Here is a 19,822-nt window from a genome sequence, read left to right on the forward strand (position 1 = left end):
TTTTTAATTGCATATACATAATTTTAATATTATTTTTATTTAATATAGATAAATCATAATCCAATTTAATGAATAAAATAACTTTATTTTTATTCATATATACTTAAATTTAGAAGTATGCCTTATTGGGTAATTTTATAATATATTTTACGCATCATTTCCACGGTTTATAACAATAATTAGTACTGAACCCATATTAATTATTCTATTTATAATCTTAAACAATCCATTGAATGTAAATATTTTTTAAAAACATACTTAGCAAATATTAAATATTAATACATAAATAAGTATTGATGCAAATTTTAAAATATAATAGAAAACTATGCGTAATTAGGTTGTTATATTGCTCTTTAAGAGGAGAGAGATAAGATATATTTGCTATTTTAATATATAAATTTAGATAAATATTCGTTAAATGCTCTTCATAGTTAATTTTATCTATACATTCTACTGGTATAGTTATCAATGTATATGTATTCAAATAATTTATTAAAAATTCTATATTTTATTAGTTCTATGATAATGCTGTTTTAGATTAAAAAATTATTATTCAATAAACACTAATAATATAATATGCATTAATATGGAATAATAAAATGGAATTTAATATGAATTGAGTCTTTAACATTTTCTTTATTTATCCATTTTTTTAGAATATAAAACTACATATCCCAAATTGAATCTTTAACAAATATATAAAAATGATGTCTTTATAATGTATTATTATGTGTCTTCTCGATAAAATTAATATTTGATTATATGAAGTTTCCACAATAAAACAATATTTCAACATTAGTAAAGTATTTTATTATATTATATGTATAGGCGTATAATAATAATTCTATTTTTATCTATCATATTATCTATAGTTATTAGAACAAAATATTATATGAAATTTTATTAATATACTTATATTTTATTTTTTTAACTATTTTAAATATAACGCATTTCCAATTTATATATACCTCATACCTTTAAAATTTAAAAATTAATAGTGGCTAATCTAATATTATACCTTTATGTAAATAAATTAATGATATAGAACTATTTCTATAATTTGAATTTAAAACATTAGCATAAAATGATACTATATATAATCGAAAGTTAAAAGGATAGTATGCATATATCTATATTGTAATTTTTATGTATTACTAAAAATGTTAGATGCATAAAATACATTTTGTAGAAAACGCTGTATTATCGAATCTCGATCGATATTCCATGCATCTATATTTTATTATTATCTATTATTAAATTCCAGTTGGATAACATGATTTAAATTAAAATAAATATGATACAAATAATAAGTTTTACTAAATAAAATGTTCACCAAATAAAGGAATATATTGTTTTATCCATAATTAATATACCCTCCTTGATTAACAAGCTTTATATAATAGAAAATATGATATAGCATAATGTGAATCCATATATAGCCAATATATATATTGACAATTATATATATTATAAATTATGAAAAAAATTGATGTGATTCTTTTCATATTAATGACAGTATCCCTTTGTGGATGCATATTTGGATTTAATCTAGTGATTAAACAAACGGAATTATACGTATATTAAATTATTTTTCAAATTATAAAAAATTAAATAAAGATATAATGCTTAGCCCTAACCCGAATATAGGTTTCACAACTTCAACCCTGACCCACAACATAAAAACTATATAAAAAATATGCAAAAATTATTTATTTCCCAATAGACAGCTTCTTAACATATATTAATCATTATTAATCTTCGAATCATATATTAATGATTCATTTTCTTCTTTATATTTTTTAGTTTTTCTCTTAATTTTTGTTTTTGAAATTGTTTCCGAAATCCAAATAACGAATACTAATATAAAATGTTAAAAAGCGTACGGATGTTTGTTAATGTTTGCATATATATAATTTTTTTTTTAATTCCTTATTATTTACCTTATAAGAAATTCCTAAAAAATTGTTATTGCAGCAAATATCGATAAAACTATAAATAATCTGCTTGCTATCGACGAACTTGAAGATGAAACTTCAAAAATTTGTCCATAATTATTTTCAGAACATTTTAAAGGAATTTTTGTTTTTTCTATCGTTGGAAGTGATGAAGATTTGCTACATTGAGATTCATTGTATTTATTTTTAAAATTATCATAATCATTTGATAAAGTACACAATACTTGTCTATATAAACTGCCTTCAACATTATTACCATTAAAAAGTTTTTGATATTCATCAACAAATTTATTAGCATCTTCCGAACATTTTGTGCAATCTGGATTTTGTTTATTAATTTCATTATACATATTACATAAGATTTTAAATTCTTCATATAATTTAGATATAATATTTTTATTCATATCTACATTCGTCAAATCGTGTTTTTTACCTATAAGTTCCACATAACTGTTATATTCACTAACACCAGCTATATGATTTCTATACTTTTCACCACCCTTTATATATGTGCTATAAAAAAAATTTATACTTTGATCTGATTCATTTGTTATTAGCCTTAACATATAACTTAACCATATCATAATGTATCCAACAATATTGGTGTTATTTTTTGCAACAGAATTAAACGCAGAAGAATTCTTAAAGAATTCATCAAACAAATATAAACATCCAGCATTAATTTTTTCGAAATTATTACTACAACCCTTAGCACAATAGGGTTTGAAATGTCCATCGCTTTTAAATTGATGATTTCCATTACTCAATGTATCAGGAAAATCCTCCCATACATTCTTGAACCGTTTACACTAAGAAAACATTTAAAAAAGTATAATAAAAATATACTTTAATCAAACTCTTATAAAATAAAGTTTAATGGTATTTATATATAATACAATGTCAAAAAATGTAAAGGAAATTATTATTATTAAAAATGCATATACCACTTCGTCATTCATTATAATGGGATTTTATTTTAGATTTGTAAGTTGAGTAAAATCATACTTTTTTATATACAATGCCCCCAATATGTGATACTAATACTTTAATCCTATATATAATAATTGTCTATAGTTAAATATATTATATGTTTTTCAATAATTAAATTAATATAAAATAATAATACAGTAGTATTACTGAAATCTTATTATATTTATTTTATGGCAATTATCTAAATTACCTTAAATAGAGGGTTGCTTAATACATTTTTGATTAAATATATGATGCATTTTATGCAAAAAATGCTATTCTTTCTAACATCTGGTATAATTTTATTATAAAAATTGAAACACTTTTATAATGAATTTAAAATATGTTTCTTTGTACTTATGCTTGAACATAAAAAACCTATAGAATCTCCTTTTTAGTAAAGTCTTTTATAAAACGTAAACATTGTATAAATCTAAAAAATAAAAAATTATATTATTACTATAGTCCTTAAAAGTATATAAATAGTCATTTTTTAAAAAATATTAAATACTTATATAATTGTTTATTATAATATATAATATAGTTTTTCTTATAATTATAACATTTACAAAATAAGTATCATTATTCCCTTCTTTAATTGCATATACATAAATTTATATTGTTTTTAATGAACATAAATAAATTCATAGCCCATTTTAATGAGTCCGATAACTTTATTTTTATTCCTATATACTTCAATTTATAAATACTCTTTATTTGGTAATTTTATAATATATTTTGCACATTTTTTCCACAGTTTAAAACGATAATTAGCACTGAAACCGTATTTATAAGCTTAAATAAGTCTTCGAATGTAAATATATTTTAAAATAATACTTAGTAGATATTAAATATATAACACATAAATAAATATTGGTGAAAATTTTAAAGTATAATGGAAAACTATGTGTATTAAGTTGGTATATTGCACTTTGAGAGGAGAGATAAGGGAAGTATGATTTTTTAAGACAAAAATGCAGCCATATAAAATTTACTTATTCTACATAGTTTAATTATATTTTTTACTATTAAAACTTTCAATTAATGTATACATTAAAAATACCTTAGAATTATTTTATAAATATATAGTTTGCTTTTATATTTTATAATAAACTATATTTAGTTATATAATGAAAAACTATATAATTATTAATATTATTTTGCTCGGTAGCGTTAATTCTAATATTACTACATTAAAACGTACTTAAATGAATGTTATAATATTTGATTTGATCTTGTATGTATACAATTTTAGTCTTATTACAAGTTTAATAATATATATAATGATTTTATACCCATGTAGTGTATCAAATAAACATAATATGTTTGTTCGTATTTAGTAGCATACTAATGTATTATTATTGTTACCCCTGATGTAGCATTGTTTGCTACAAAAAACTAATTATTGCACTCAATATAAATACTTTAAATCTATGTTAAAATTTCTGTATTTATTGTTTTAAAGTATAATATTTTAAAATTCATATTATATTATAAAATAATATATTTAAAATATAATTTTGTGAATTTGTATATATATGATAACCTAATAACAAATATTATTAGCACAAAAGAAATTAATTATTATTTGCCTTCTCTATAAAATTAATATCAGTATTTAATTATATGATGTTTTCACAATATAACAAAATTTCAACATTAGTTATTATCATAACATTTTACTATTTTGTATACAATAATAACATATTCTATATATCATATTATTTATAATTATTAGAACTATAATATTAAACTTTATTAATATACTTATATTTTATCTTTTAAATATTTTAAAATATAATTTATTTATACCTCAAAATATAAAATTTAAAAATTAATAGTGAATAATCTAATATTATACCTTTATAGTAAATAAATTAATGTATATAGAGCTATTTCTATCAATATAAATTAGAACATTAACATAATTGCAAATTATTGAAATTGAAAAGATGAGCATTATATATATTTGTAATTTATAAACATATTATACATATATCTATAGTGTATTTTTATTGTATTATTAAAAATGTTAGATGCATAAAACATCTTTTATAGATATCGTTGTGCTGTCGAACCTCGATCGATATTTTATGAATCTATATTTTATGAATACCTATTAAATATTGGTAATATGTATAATTAATCTTAAAAACCAACATATTAACATGAATATATATTATAATGTAGAGGAATATTCAAAATGAATCGAATTATAATTTATACCCTGATATATAAAATGGTTATATTGTTCGGTTATAAAAATACGATTTAAATTAAAACAAATATGATACAATTAATAAGTTTTACTAAATAAAATGTTTCATCAAATAAAGAAATATATTGTGTCATGCATAATTAATATATCCCTTGATTAACAAGCTTTATATAATATATAATAATGGGTCTTATATATAGTTAACCAAAAAATACCAATAAATATATAATGTAAGGTTATAATATTGCCACATTTAATATATATGAACGAATTAGACATAAGTATTATAACTTATATAATATATTATGAGCCTATTTTTTTGTTGCATATTTGAACATTTGAACTTCATCTCGTTATTAAATATACGGGATGGTACATATATTTAATTAGTGTTCAAATTATAAAAAATTAAATAAAAATATAATACTTAACCCTGATTCACAGCATAAAAACTACAAAACATTATACAAAAATTACTTATTTCCAAATAGACAGCTTCTTAACATATATAAATCATTATTAATATTCCTAAAATAGTCACTACTCTTCAAATCATATATTAATGATCCATTTTCTTCTTTATTATTTTAGTTTTTTTCTTAAATGTTGTTTTTGAGATCGTTTCCGAAATCCAAATAACGAATACTAATATAAAATTTTAAGAAAAGTGCTATTTTTTTGTTAACTTTTGCATATATTTAATGAAAATAATTTTTAAATATTATATTTGTCAATTCCTTATTATTTACCTTATATGAAATCCCCAAGAAAATTGGTATTACAGCTAATATCGATAAAACTATAACTAATTTATTTACTAGTGATGATTCTGATAATGTAGTGTCATCACTCTGAATTCTAGTTTCAATATCTGATTGATCTGTTCCATCCGAGAGATCGTGTGCTTTAGTTTCTTTAGATTTTTCTACAATAACTTCGATTTTTTTTTTTTCTGTTGGTAATGAAGGAAGACTTATTTTATCATTAAAAGGTCTGCCATTTACCAAATTATTATAATATCTGGATAAAACAAGTAATACTTTACTGTATGGACTGCCGTCAATATTATCATTATCATTAAGGAGATTTTCATATTCCTCAGCAAATTTCTTAACATATTCTGAAAAATCGTTACTATTACTTGACGTATAAGCAGAATTCATATTACATAGCACTTTAAGTAAATTATAAAATCTAGACATGTGACTAATATTAATATCCATATATTCCTTTATTGCATCTATGATTCCCTTATAATTTTTATGTGCTTGACCAATGAAAATATCCTCAGTGTACTTCGTGTTATTTTGTATATGCTGAGAATAAAAATTGTTTAATGTGTTTATTCCATCATGTGACTTTAGGTTTAATATATAACCTAACCATATCATTATACATACAGTATCATCCTTATAAGTATTATTAATAGCTGAAGTACCATACTTATTGAAAAATGCATTAAATAACCACAAACAGCCAGCATTAATCTTATCGATATCGTTATTGCAGTTTCCAGGTTTAGGACAGTAATTATTGAACGATCTGGAATTAAAATTATATTCTTTAGATTCGTTCAATTCATCGGGAAAAAACTTCCACAATGTGGTAAACTCTCCACACTAAGAAACCATTTTAAAAAATAAAATAAAAATGTCTATTAAAATTAACGTATTATTAATTTATAGATAGTAAAATATCAAAAATGTGTAATAACAAACATTTATATTCAAGAAATTATATGTACCACTTTACTAATTGACATATTGGAAATTTATTTTTGAACTATAAATTAAGTACGTCATATTAATTTCATATATATTGCATCAAAATAGGGGATGTAAACTTGAATTCTCTATATAGAAATTGCTTGTAGTTAAATACATTTTATTTTTGATATTAATTTAGAATTAATGTAAAATAATAATACAATAGTAAATTTATATATAAATTATTGAAATTAGCTAAACTGCCTTAATTGAGATATTTAATACATTTTGGTCATATAAATAACATAATTTATGCTTAACTTTATAATTATTAATAATATCCATTATAAAAGTTTAAGGAATTTTGTAATGAGTTTAAAATGCATCCCCTTACATCTATGTCTCAATATAGAAAAATACAAATTTGTTTCTAATGCTATATACCACTGTTTTATTAAAATTATAGTATTTTCAAATTAAATTGTATTGTTCCCTTTTTAATTGCATATATATAATTTTAATATTATTTTTAATGAATATAGATAAATTTATAATATATTTTAATGCGTTCTATAATTTTTTTTTATTCTTATATACTTCAATTTAAAAATATATCTTATTGGGTAATTTTATAAAACATTTTTCCATTTTTTTCATTCTTTAAAACGACAACTAATACTGAATCCATACTTATTATGCTATTTATAAGCTTAAATAAGTCTTTGGATGTATACTACTTTTAAAATAATACATAGTAAATATTAAATATATAACATATAAATAACTATTGATACAAATTTAAAATATAATAGAAAACTATGCGTAATCAAGTTGGTATATTCCCCTTTAAGAGGAGAGAGATAAGATATATATTTTTTTTAATATATATATTTATATAATTATTCGTTAAATTTTCTATATGTTCATTTTTATCTTATATATTCTATTGGTATAGTTATCAATGTATATAAATTCAAATAACTTATTAAAAATTCTACATTTTATTAATTCTATGATAATGCTGTTTTAGATTAAAAAATTATTATTCAATAAACACTAATAATATAATATGCGTTAATATGGAATAATAAAATGGAATTTATTATGAATTGAGTCTTTAACCCTTTCTTCATTGATCCAAATTTTTATAATATAAAACTACAAATCCTAAATTGAATCTTTAACAAATATATAACATTGATGTCTTTATAATGTATTATTATGTGTCTTCTCGATAAAATTAATATTTAATTATATTAATTTTCCACAAAAAACAATATTTCAATATTAGTTATTAGTATAGTATTTATTAGATTATATATATAGGCATATAATAATAGCGATATTATATTTATCAAATTATTTACAATTATTATAACAAACTATAACATTATATTTTATTTTTTAACTATTTTAAAATATAATTTATTTATATCTCAAAACTATAAAGTTTAAAAATTAATAATTATTAATCTAATATAATACTTTTATGGTAAATAAATTAAAATATATATAACTATTTATATTATTTGAATTTAAAATATTAGCATAAAATGATACTATATATAATAAAAAATTAAAAGAATTGTATACACATATCTATAATTTAATTTTTTATTGTATTATTAAATATATTAGATGTATAAAACATCTTTTATAGATATCGTTGTATTGTCGAATCTCGATCGATATTTTATGAATATATATTATTATAATTCAGTTAGATAACATGATTTAAATTAAAATAAATATGATACAAATAATAAGTTTTACTAATAAAATGTTTCACCAAATAAAGAAACATATTGCGTTATACATAATTCGATGTAACCAAATATTAACAAATTTTATATAATAGGAATTATGATATAGAAAATATCTATATTAATATATGAAATATAGATATTTTACTTAACTATATTAAATCGATATTAACGCTCAATTATATATATTATAACTTATGAAAAAAGGTTATGTGGTCTTTTCATATTAATGACCGTACCCTTTTTTGATTGCATATTTAAACTTCAGTTCGAAATTAAAAATACTAAAATGGTAAATATATATAATCAACATTTGTACACCAATACATATTGTTAAATTATACAAAATTAAATACAATGTAATACTTAACCCTAACCCGAACATGGGTCCCACAAATTTACCCCTGACCCACAACATAAAAACTATATAAAAATTATGCAAATATTACTTCCCAGTAGACAGTTTCTTAAAATATATTAATCGTTATTACTATTCCTGAAATAGATACACTATTTGGATTATATATTAATGACCAATTTTCTTCTTTATCTTTTTAGCTTTCCTCTTAAATGTTGTTTTTTAGATCGTTTCCCAAATCCAAATAACGAATACTAATATAAAAAATTTAAAAAATGTATAATTTATTTATATTCACAAATTACTCAGTGCTAAATATATTTTTTAATAGACTTATTATTTACCTTATATGCAATTCCTAATAAAATTAATGTTGCAACCAATATGAGTGGAATTGGAATTAGTTTGTTTATTGTCAATGAACTAAATAGTGTTGTTTCAGAATCTGATACACCAATTTGAGAATCTGATACTTTAGTTTGAGAATCTGATACGCCAGTTTGAGGACTTGATGCTTCAGTTTGAGAACTTGATCCTTCAGTTTGAGAACTTGATCCTTGAATTTCACTCAATGAGGCATCTCTTGTTTCTTTAGGACTTAATACAGAAACTTGTGTTGCTGTTTTTTCCTTTCTAAGTTCTGGAAATTGTTTCTTTACAGATTCAACACCTAATGTATCTTTTATGTAATTATAATCGTTTAATACAACAGACAATACTTGTCTGAATGAATTATTGTTTGTATCATTAAAATTTTCATTAATAAGAGATTTATAATTATTAGCAAAGTTATTAACATATTCTAAATATTTCTCGCTATTATAATTCGCTGTTGTAAGCTCATCATACATTTTACACAAATTTTTAAATACATCATAAAATTTAGACATAACTATAATATCAATATCCATCAATTTCTTATTTCCATCTATAATTTCCTTATAAGTTTTATATTGCGTATTCTTTCCTATAGATCCGTTATAGTCCGAGACATTTTCTATATGTTTACTATAAAACTCGTTTAATTTAGTGATTCCGTTTTCTTGTTTTAAGCTTAGCATATAACTTAACCACGAAAAAACGTATGTAACAATAATCATATTTTCATTTGCATTTCCCGACAAATTATTACTATTCCCAAAAATTTCTTTAAGCAACCATAAGAAAAAACCATTAATTTTATCGATATCGGTATAGTCTGATTTAGAAAGATAATTTTTGTATCTTGCAACTTTAAAATTATATTTTCCAGAATCTAATTCATCAGGAAAAAGCAATTTCAAAGTATCAAACTTACCACACTAAGAAGCCATTTGAAAAAACAAATAAAAATAAATATAATGATATTTTTATAATGTTAATTTTACTATTAATTTATGAGTAGTATAACATCAATAAATGTAAGAAGATGCATATTTTATTAAAAAAGTGTATTTACTATGTATCTGGTATTTTTAATGAAGTATTCTATTTTATTCGTTTGATCTTTTGCCATGATAGTCTTTTTTATATAAAATGCATAATCTGCGTCAAAATAAGTGATACAAGTATTTGAATTTTATATATCAATTATTTGTAGTTAAACATGTTATTATCATTTTTAATATCAATTTAAAGACAATATGGAACAATATATACTTTTATTGTAGTTAGATAAATTGCCTTATTTTGGGGGTTAAATACATTTTTTACCATATGTATATATATCACAATTTATGCATAAAATCATTATTACTAATAATATTCTACATAATTTTATTATAAAATTTTAAGGAATTTTATAGTGAATTTAAAAAATATGTCCTTTTATTTATGGCTTAGCGTATGAAAGAAACAACATCATCTCTTTTGTTTTAACAAATGATGCCCCAAAACTAATATACTGAAAAAATCGAAACAATTCAGAAACCCATTATTGCAATAATCTTATAAGTATATAAATAGTAATTTTTTAAAATATATTAAATACTTATATACTTGTTTCTTATAACATATAATATAGCTTTTTCTAAAATTATACATTTACAAAATAAGTTGTATTGTTCCATTTTTTATGCAAATTACAAAGTTTATATTGTTTTTATTTAATATAGATAAATTTATAATGTATTTTAATGGGTCCAATAATTTTATTTTTATTCCTATATACTTCAATTTATAAATATACCTTATTGGGTAATTTTATAATACATTTTCCCATATTTTTCATTCTTTAAAACGACAATTAGTACTTAACCCATACATATTATGCTATTTACAAGCTTAAATAAGTATTTAAATGTAAATTGTTTTTAAAATAATACATATTGAATATTAAACATATAACAAATTAATAAGTATTAATGTAAATTTTAAAGTATAATATAAAACTATGCGTAATTAAGTTGGTATATTGTTCTTTAAGAGGAGAGAGATAAGATATATTTTCTCTTTTAATATATAAATTTCGTTAAATATTCGTAAATGTTCTACATAGTTATTTTTTATCTTATATATTTTATTGTTATAGCTATCAATGTACATACATTCAAATAATTTGTTAAAATTTTTATATTTTATTAATTCTATGATAAAGATATGTTGTTTTAGATTAAAAAATAATTATTCAATAAACACTAATAATATAATACGCGTTAATATGAAATAATAAAAAAACTTTTAACGTTAATTGAGTTTTTAGCATTTTCTTTATTTATCCATTTTTTTAGAATATAAAACTACAAATCCCCAATTGGATCTTTAACAAAATATATAACATTGATATCTTTATAATATATTATTATGTGTCTTTTCGATAAAATTAATATTTAATTATATGAAGTTTCCACAATAAAACAATATTTCAACATTAGTTATTGGTATAATATTTTATTATATTATATGTATAAACATATAATAATAATGCATTATATCTATAATATTATTTATAATTATTAGAACAAACTATAACATTAAATTTTATTAATATACTTATATTTGTTCTTTTAATTATTTAAAATATAATTTATTTATAGCTCAAAATATAAAATTTAAAAATTAATAGTGATTAATCTAATATTATATCTTATGATAAATAAATTATGCCGTATATAGCCATTTATATTAATAATAATTAATTTTAATACAAATGTAAATGAAATACAAAAGGAAAGTAGTAGCTACAATTAAAACTTCAAAAAATGTTAGATGAATAAAATATCTTTTATAGATAACGTTGTATTATCGAATTCCGATCGATATACCATGCATCTATATTTTATGACTACCTATTATATATTGGTAGTATGTTTAATTAACATTAAAAATGTACCCATTAACCTGAAGATATATTATAATGTCGAGGAATATTCGATATGAATCAAATTATAATTTACGCCCTGATATATAAGATTACTATACTGTTCGGTTATTAAAATAAGATTTAAATTAAAACAAATATGATAAAATTAATAAGTTTTACTAAATAAAATGTTTTATCAAATAAAAAACATATTTTGTATTCACGATTCAAATAGTTATGGGTTAAAAAGTCTTATATAATAGATGGGGTTCTTATGTATAGTTATCCCACATTACTAATAAAATATATAATGCGAAGTTATAACATTTCCACATTTAATATTTATAAACGAATTAGACATAAGTATTATAACTTATAAAATATGTTATGCACCTCCTTTCGTATTAATGGTTATGACCTTTTTTGATTGCATATTTGAACATTTGAACTTCATCTCGTTATTAAATATACGGGATGGTACATATATTTAATTAGTGCTTAAATTATAAGAAATTAAATAAAGATATAATACATAACCCTAACCCGAATATGGGGTCCACAAACATAACCTCAACCCTGATCCACAGCATAAAAACTACAAAGCATTATACAAAAATTACTTCCCAATAGACAGCTTCCTAAATATATCAATCATTATTACTATTTATGAAATAGTCACTACTCTTCGAATTATATATTAATCATCCATTTTCTTCTTATTTTTTTTAGCTTTTCTCTTAAATTTTGTTTTTGAGATCGTTTCCGAAATCCAAATAACGAATACTAATATAAAATGTTAAGAAGTATACGATTTTTTTTGTTAACGTTTGCACATATATAATGAAAATAATTTTTTAGTTCCTTATTATTTACCTTATATGAAATTCCCCAAAAAATTGGTATTGCAACTAATATCGATAAAACTCGAATTAATTTATTTAGTATTGATGAGTCTGATAATATAGTATTAAAACTCAGGGGTGTCGTTACAAGATTTGATTGATATATTCCAATCGAGGAGTCATCTATTTTAGTTTCATTAGAACCTGCTACAATAACTTTTCGGGATGTTTTTTCTGTTGATAATGAAGGAAGATATAATGATATATTATTATAAGATCTGCCTTTTTCAAAGTTATTATAATATCTGGATAAAACACGTAATACTTTATTGTATGAACTGCCTTCAATATTATCATTATCATTAAAGAGTTTTTCATATTCATCAGCAAATTTCTTAGCATGTTCTGAACATTTGCTACTACTATTCCTCGTATAAGCAGTATTCATATTACATAACAATTTAAGTAATTTATAAAATCTAGACATGTGACTAATATTAATATCCATATATTCCTTTATTTCATCTATAATTTTCTTATAATTGTCATATGTTTCATCATTAACTTCAATCTTAGTGTACTTCTCGTTATTTTGTATATGCTGAGAATAAAAACTTTTTAATGTGTTGATTCCATCATGTGACTTTAGGTTTAACATATAACTTAACCATATCATTATACATACAGTATCATCCTTATAAGTATTATTAATAACTGAAGAACCATGTTTACCGAAAAATGCATTAAATAACCATAAAAAGCCAGCATTAATCTTATCGATATCGTTATTGCAGTTTCCAGATTTAGGGCAGTAATTCTTAAGCATTCCGAAATTAAAATTATATTCTTTAGAGTCTTTCAATTCATCGGGGAAAACCCTCCACAAACTATAAAACTCTCTACACTAAGAAACCATTTTAAAAAATAAAATTAAAATGTCTATTCAAATTAACGTATTATTAATTTATTGATAATACACAAAATGTGTAATAACAAACATTTATATTCAAGAAATTTTATGTACCACATTATTAATTGTCATATTGGAAAATTAAATTTGAACTATAAATTAAGTACATCATATTAATTTCACATATATTGCATCAAAATAGGGGATGTAAACTTGAATTCTCTATATAGAAATTTCCTGTAGTTAAACACATTTTATTTTTAGTATTAATTTAAAATGAATGCAAAATAATAATACAATAGTAAGTTTATATCTAATTTATGGAAATTAGCTAAACTGCCTTAAATTGGAGATGCTTAATACATTTTGGCCATATGTATAACATAATTATTAATAATATCCATTATAAAAGTTTAAGGAATTTTGTAATGAGTTTTAAATACATCCCCTTACATCTATGCCTCAATATAGAAAAATACAAATTTGTTGCTAATGCTATATACCACTATTTTATTAAAACTATAGTATTTTCAAATTAAGTTGCATGCTTCATTTTCTATGCAAATTATACAAATTTATATTCTTTTTAATGAATATGGATAAATTTAAAAATAATTTTAATACGTCCTATATTTTTTTTTATTCTTATATACTTCAATTTAAAAATATACCATATTGAGTAATTTTACAATACATTTTGGCATTTTTTTCATTCTTTAAAACGACAATTAGTACTGAATCCATACTTATTATGCTATTTATAAGCTTAAATAAGTCTTTGGATGTATATTGCCTTTAAAATAATACATAGTAAGTATTAAAAATTAATATATAAATAACTATTACTATTGATGGAAATTTTAAAGTATAATGGAAAATTATTTGTAAATATGTTATTATATTGCCCTTTAAGAGGAGAGAGATAAGATATATTTGCTCTTTTAATATATAAATATTCGTTAAATGTTCTGCATTGTTCATTTTTATCTTATATATTCTATTGTTATAGTTATTAATGCGTATGCATTCAAATAATTTATTAAAAATTCTATATTTTGTTAGTTCTATGATAAAACAATACTTTTTGTGATTAAAACGATTCACTAAACAATAATAAAATTCCATTTAACATTAAATGTGTCTTTAACACTTTCTCCAATGATATAGTTTTTTAGAATATAAAACCACATATTCAAAATTGGACCTTTAACAAAAACATAACATTGATACCCTTATAATGTATTATTATGTGTCTTTTCGATAAAATTAATATTTAGTTATATGAAGGTTTCACAATAAAACAATATTTCAACATTAGTAAAGTATTTTATTATATTATATGTATAGGTATATAATAATAACGCTATTCTATCTATCATATTATTTACAATTGTTAGAACAAAATATGATATGAAATTTGATTAATATACTTATATTTTATCTTCTGACGATTTTAAATATAATTTATTTATACCTCATATCTTTAAAACTTAGAAATTAATAGTGATTAATCTAATATTATACCTTTATAGCAAATAAATTAATGTATATAAAGAAACTCTATTAATGCTAATTAATTTTAATACAAAAAGAGAATTGTAAACCCAATTAAAACTTCAAAACATTGTATATATAGTGCGATTTTTGTTGTATTATAAAAATGTTAGATGCATAACATGCTTTTTATAGATAATGTCATATTGTCGATTCTCAATCGGTATTCCATGCATTTATATCTTATGGTTATCTATTATATATTGGTAATATGTTTAATTAACAATAAAAGTGTCCCATTAACCTGAAGGTATATTATAATGTAGAGGCATATTCAATATAAATCGAATTATAATTTATACTCTGATATATAAAATTGTTATACTGTTCGGTTATCAAAATACGATTTAAATTAAAACAAATATGATACAAATAATAAGTTTACTAAATAAAATGTTTCATCAAATAAAGAAATATATTGTGTTATGTATAATTCAATATACTCCCTGATTAACAAGCTTTATATAATATATAATAAGGGCTTTTATATATAGTTAACCAAAAAATAGCAATAAATATATAATGCGAAGTTATAATCTTCCCACATTTAATATATATGAACGGATTAGACATAAGTATTATAACTTATATAATATGTTATGTAGCCCATTACATATTAGCTTATGCCCCTTTCTGGTTGCAAATTTGAACTTTTGAACTTAATATCGTGATTAAACATACGGGATGATACATATATTTGATTAGTATTAAAATTATAAAAAATTAAAAAATATATAATACTTAACCCTAACCCGAATATGCGTCCCACAATACAACCTGAACCCTGACACACACAATAAAAACTATATAAAAATTATGCAAAAATTATGTTCAAAAATTATTTATTTCCAATAGACATATTCTTAACATATATCAATCACTATTAATCTTCGAATCATATATTATGATCCATTTTCTTCTTTATCTTTTTAGCTTTCCTCTTAAATGTTGTTTTTTAGATCGTTTCCCAAATCCAAATAACGAATACTAATATAAAAATTTTTAAAAATGTATAATTTATTTATATTCACAAATTACTCAGTGTTGAATATATTTTTAATTGACTTATTATTTACCTTATATGCAATTCCTAATAAAATTAATGTTACAACCAATATAAATGGAATTGGAATTAGTTTGTTTATTGTCAATGAACTAAATAGTGTCGTTTCAGAATCTGATACATCAGTTTCAGAAATTGATACATCAGTTTGAGAACTTGATGCTTCAGTTTGAGAACTTGATACTCCAGTTTGAGAAATTGATCCTTGAATTTCACTCAATGAGGCATCTCGTGTTTCTTTAGGACTTAATACAGAAACTTGTGTTGTTTTTTCCTTTGTAAGTTCTGGAAATTGTTTCTTTACATATTCAACACCTAATGTATCTTTTATGTAATTATAATCGTTTAATACAACAGACAATATTTGTCTAAATGAATTATTGTTTGTATCATTAAAATTTTCATTAACAAGAGCTTTATAATTATCAGCAAAATTATTAACATATTCTAAATATTCCTCGCTATTATTATTCACCTTTGTAAGCTCATTATACATTTTACACAGATTTTTAAATACATCATAAAATTTAGACATAACTTTAATATCAATATCCATAAAATTCTTATTTTCATCTATAATTTCCTTATAACTTTTATATTTTGCATTCTTTCCTATAGATCCGTTATACTCCTGGACATGTTCTATATGTTTACTATAAAACTCGTTTAATTCAGTGATTCCATTTTTTGTTTTTTGATTTAACTTATAACTTAACCAAGAAAAAATGTATGTAATAACACTCATATTTTCATTTTTATCTCCCGACAAATTATTACTATTCCCAAAAATTTCTTTAAGTAACCATAAGAAATAACCATTAATTTTATCGATATCGGTATATTCTGATTTATTAGGAAAATAATCTCTGTATTTTGCAACTTTAATAATATATTCTCCAGAAATGTCCAATTCATCAGAAAAAAGTAACCTCAATGTATCAAACTTACCACACTAAGAAGCCATTTAAAAAAACAAATAAAAATAAATATAATGATATTTTTATAATGTTAATTTTACTATTAATTTATGAGTAGTATAACATCAATAAATGTAAGAAGATGCAAATTTTATTAAAAAAGTGTATTTACTATGTAGTTTCTCTTTTTAATGAAGTATTCTGTTTTATCCGTTTGATCTTTAGCCATGATAGTCTTTTTTATATAAAATGCATAATCTGCGTCAAAATAAGTGATACAAGTATTTGAATTTTATATATCAATTATTTGTAGTTAAACATGTTATTATCATTTTTAATATCAATTTAAAGACAATATGGAACAATATATTCTTTTGTGGTAGTTAGATAAATTGCCTTATTTTGGGGGGTGCTTAATACATTTTTTATCATATGTATATATAGCACAATTTATGCATAAAATCATTATTACTAATAATATTCTACATAATTTTATTATAAAATTTTAAGGAATTTTATAGTGAATTTAAAAAATATGTCCTTTTATTTATGGCTTAGCGTATGAAAGAAACAACATCATCTCTTTTGTTTTAACAAATGATGCCCCAAAACTAATATACTGAAAAAATCGAAACAATTAAGAAATTCGTTATTACTATAATCATTAAAAGTATATAAATAGTCATTTTGTAAAATATATTAAATGCTTATATACTTGTTTATAATACTATATACCACTGTTTTATTAAAATTATAACATTTACAAATTAAGTTGCATTGTTACATTATCTTTGTAAATTACATAAATTTATATTATTTGTAATTAATATAGATAAATTAAAAAAAAAATTAATGCGTCAAATAACTTTATGTTTATTCCAATATACTTCAATTTATTAATATACCTTATTGAGTAATTTTATAATATATTTTATCATTTTTTCCATTTTTAAAACAACTAGCACTGGACTCGTATTTATTATGCTATTTATAAGCTTAAATAAGCCTTTAAATGCATATCATTTTTAAAATAATACTTAGTAAATATTAAATATTAACATGTAAATAACTATTGATGCAAATTTTAAAGTATAATAGAAAACTATGTGTAATTAGGTTGGTATATTTACATTTTAGATAGGAGAGATAAGGGAAGTATATTTTTTAAGACAAATTTGTTGTCATATAAGATTTACATATTCTACATAGTTTAATTATGTTTTATATTTTATATCATTAAAGTTTTCAATTTATGTATATATATTAAAATTATTTATTAACAATAACTTTGAATTATTACTTTTCTAAATATGTAGTTTGTTTTTATATTTTAATAGTAATGTTATACTACATATTTTATAAAAAACCTTATTTAGTTTTATAATGTAAAACTATATTTTAAGGAAACTATAGAGTTATTAATATTATTTTGCTTGGTAATGTTAGTTCTAATATTGTCACATTAAAGGTATACTTAGTGAAGGCTATGATATTTCATTTGATGTTTTGTGCATACAATTTTAATCTTATTACAAGTTTAATAATATATATCAACGTATTCGAATCAAATAAATTTAATGATTTGTTCGTATTTAATACGTTTACCTAATGTTATTACTATTATTGTTTTTACTGATATATCGCTGTATACTACAACGGAATAATTAATGCGCTTAATCAAAATACTTTAAAACAATTAGTAATTTTTTTGTTTCATTGTTTTAAAGTATAACATTTTAGAACATATTATTTCATAATAACATTATATTTAAATTATAAATTTAAATTTTGTATATATAATAACCTAATAAAAATATGGTTAATTCAAATTAAATTAACTATTATGCGCCTTTTCGATAAAATTAATATTAATATTTAATTATATGAAGTTTCTACAATAAAACAATATTACAATATTAGTTATTATTAGAACAGTTTACTAGTTTATATGTATAGATATATAATAATAACTCTAGTTATATTTATCATATTATTTATATTTATTAGAACAAAATATGATATGAAATCTTATTAATATCCTTATATTTTATTTAACTATTTTAAAATATAATTTATTTATACCTCAAAACTATAAAGTTTAAAATTAATAGTGATTAATCTATTATTATACCTTATGATAAATAAGTTAAAGCGTATGAAGAAACTTCTATTAATACAAGAAGATAATAGTAACTACAATTAAAACTTTAAAAAATGTTAGAATCATAACAATATTTTATAGACAATGTTATGTTGACGATTCTCGAACGATATTCCGTGCATCTAT

General features: G+C 20.8%; 4 protein-coding genes and 1 pseudogene across 4 annotated transcripts, besides 1 other annotated feature; all 5 read right to left on the minus strand.

Moving 5' to 3' along the window:
* Positions 1–1,770: 1,770 nt before the first annotated feature.
* PY17X_0402400 lies at positions 1,771–2,914 on the minus strand (annotated as a pseudogene).
* Positions 1,771–2,914: a sequence feature (YIR protein, pseudogene;~PIR protein, pseudogene).
* A 2,810-nt stretch (positions 2,915–5,724) lies between these two features.
* PY17X_0402500 (PIR protein) lies at positions 5,725–6,904 on the minus strand (the record flags this gene model as incomplete). The annotated part of the gene is made up of 3 exons (XM_022955040.1): positions 5,725–5,787; positions 5,892–6,761; positions 6,887–6,904. 3 exons carry the CDS (start codon positions 6,902–6,904, stop codon positions 5,725–5,727), a joined length of 951 nt encoding a protein of 316 aa, XP_022811524.1.
* Positions 6,905–9,157: 2,253 nt separating this feature from the next.
* Positions 9,158–10,464, minus strand: PY17X_0402600 (PIR protein; the record flags this gene model as incomplete). The annotated part of the gene is made up of 3 exons (XM_022955041.1): positions 9,158–9,223; positions 9,314–10,270; positions 10,408–10,464. The coding sequence occupies 3 exons, from the start codon at positions 10,462–10,464 to the stop codon at positions 9,158–9,160; spliced, it is 1,080 nt and encodes a 359-aa protein (XP_022811525.1).
* Positions 10,465–12,939: 2,475 nt separating this feature from the next.
* Positions 12,940–14,133, minus strand: PY17X_0402700 (PIR protein; the record flags this gene model as incomplete). The annotated part of the gene is made up of 3 exons (XM_022955042.1): positions 12,940–13,032; positions 13,123–13,995; positions 14,116–14,133. The coding sequence occupies 3 exons, from the start codon at positions 14,131–14,133 to the stop codon at positions 12,940–12,942; spliced, it is 984 nt and encodes a 327-aa protein (XP_022811526.1).
* Positions 14,134–16,476: 2,343 nt separating this feature from the next.
* On the minus strand, positions 16,477–17,764 carry PY17X_0402800 (PIR protein; the record flags this gene model as incomplete). The annotated part of the gene is made up of 3 exons (XM_022955043.1): positions 16,477–16,542; positions 16,632–17,570; positions 17,708–17,764. 3 exons carry the CDS (start codon positions 17,762–17,764, stop codon positions 16,477–16,479), a joined length of 1,062 nt encoding a protein of 353 aa, XP_022811527.1.
* Between the last annotated feature and the right edge of the window lie 2,058 nt (positions 17,765–19,822).

This window comes from Plasmodium yoelii, assembly GCF_900002385.2.
Source record: "Plasmodium yoelii strain 17X genome assembly, chromosome: 4".
Taxonomy (NCBI): Eukaryota; Apicomplexa; class Aconoidasida; order Haemosporida; family Plasmodiidae; genus Plasmodium; species Plasmodium yoelii.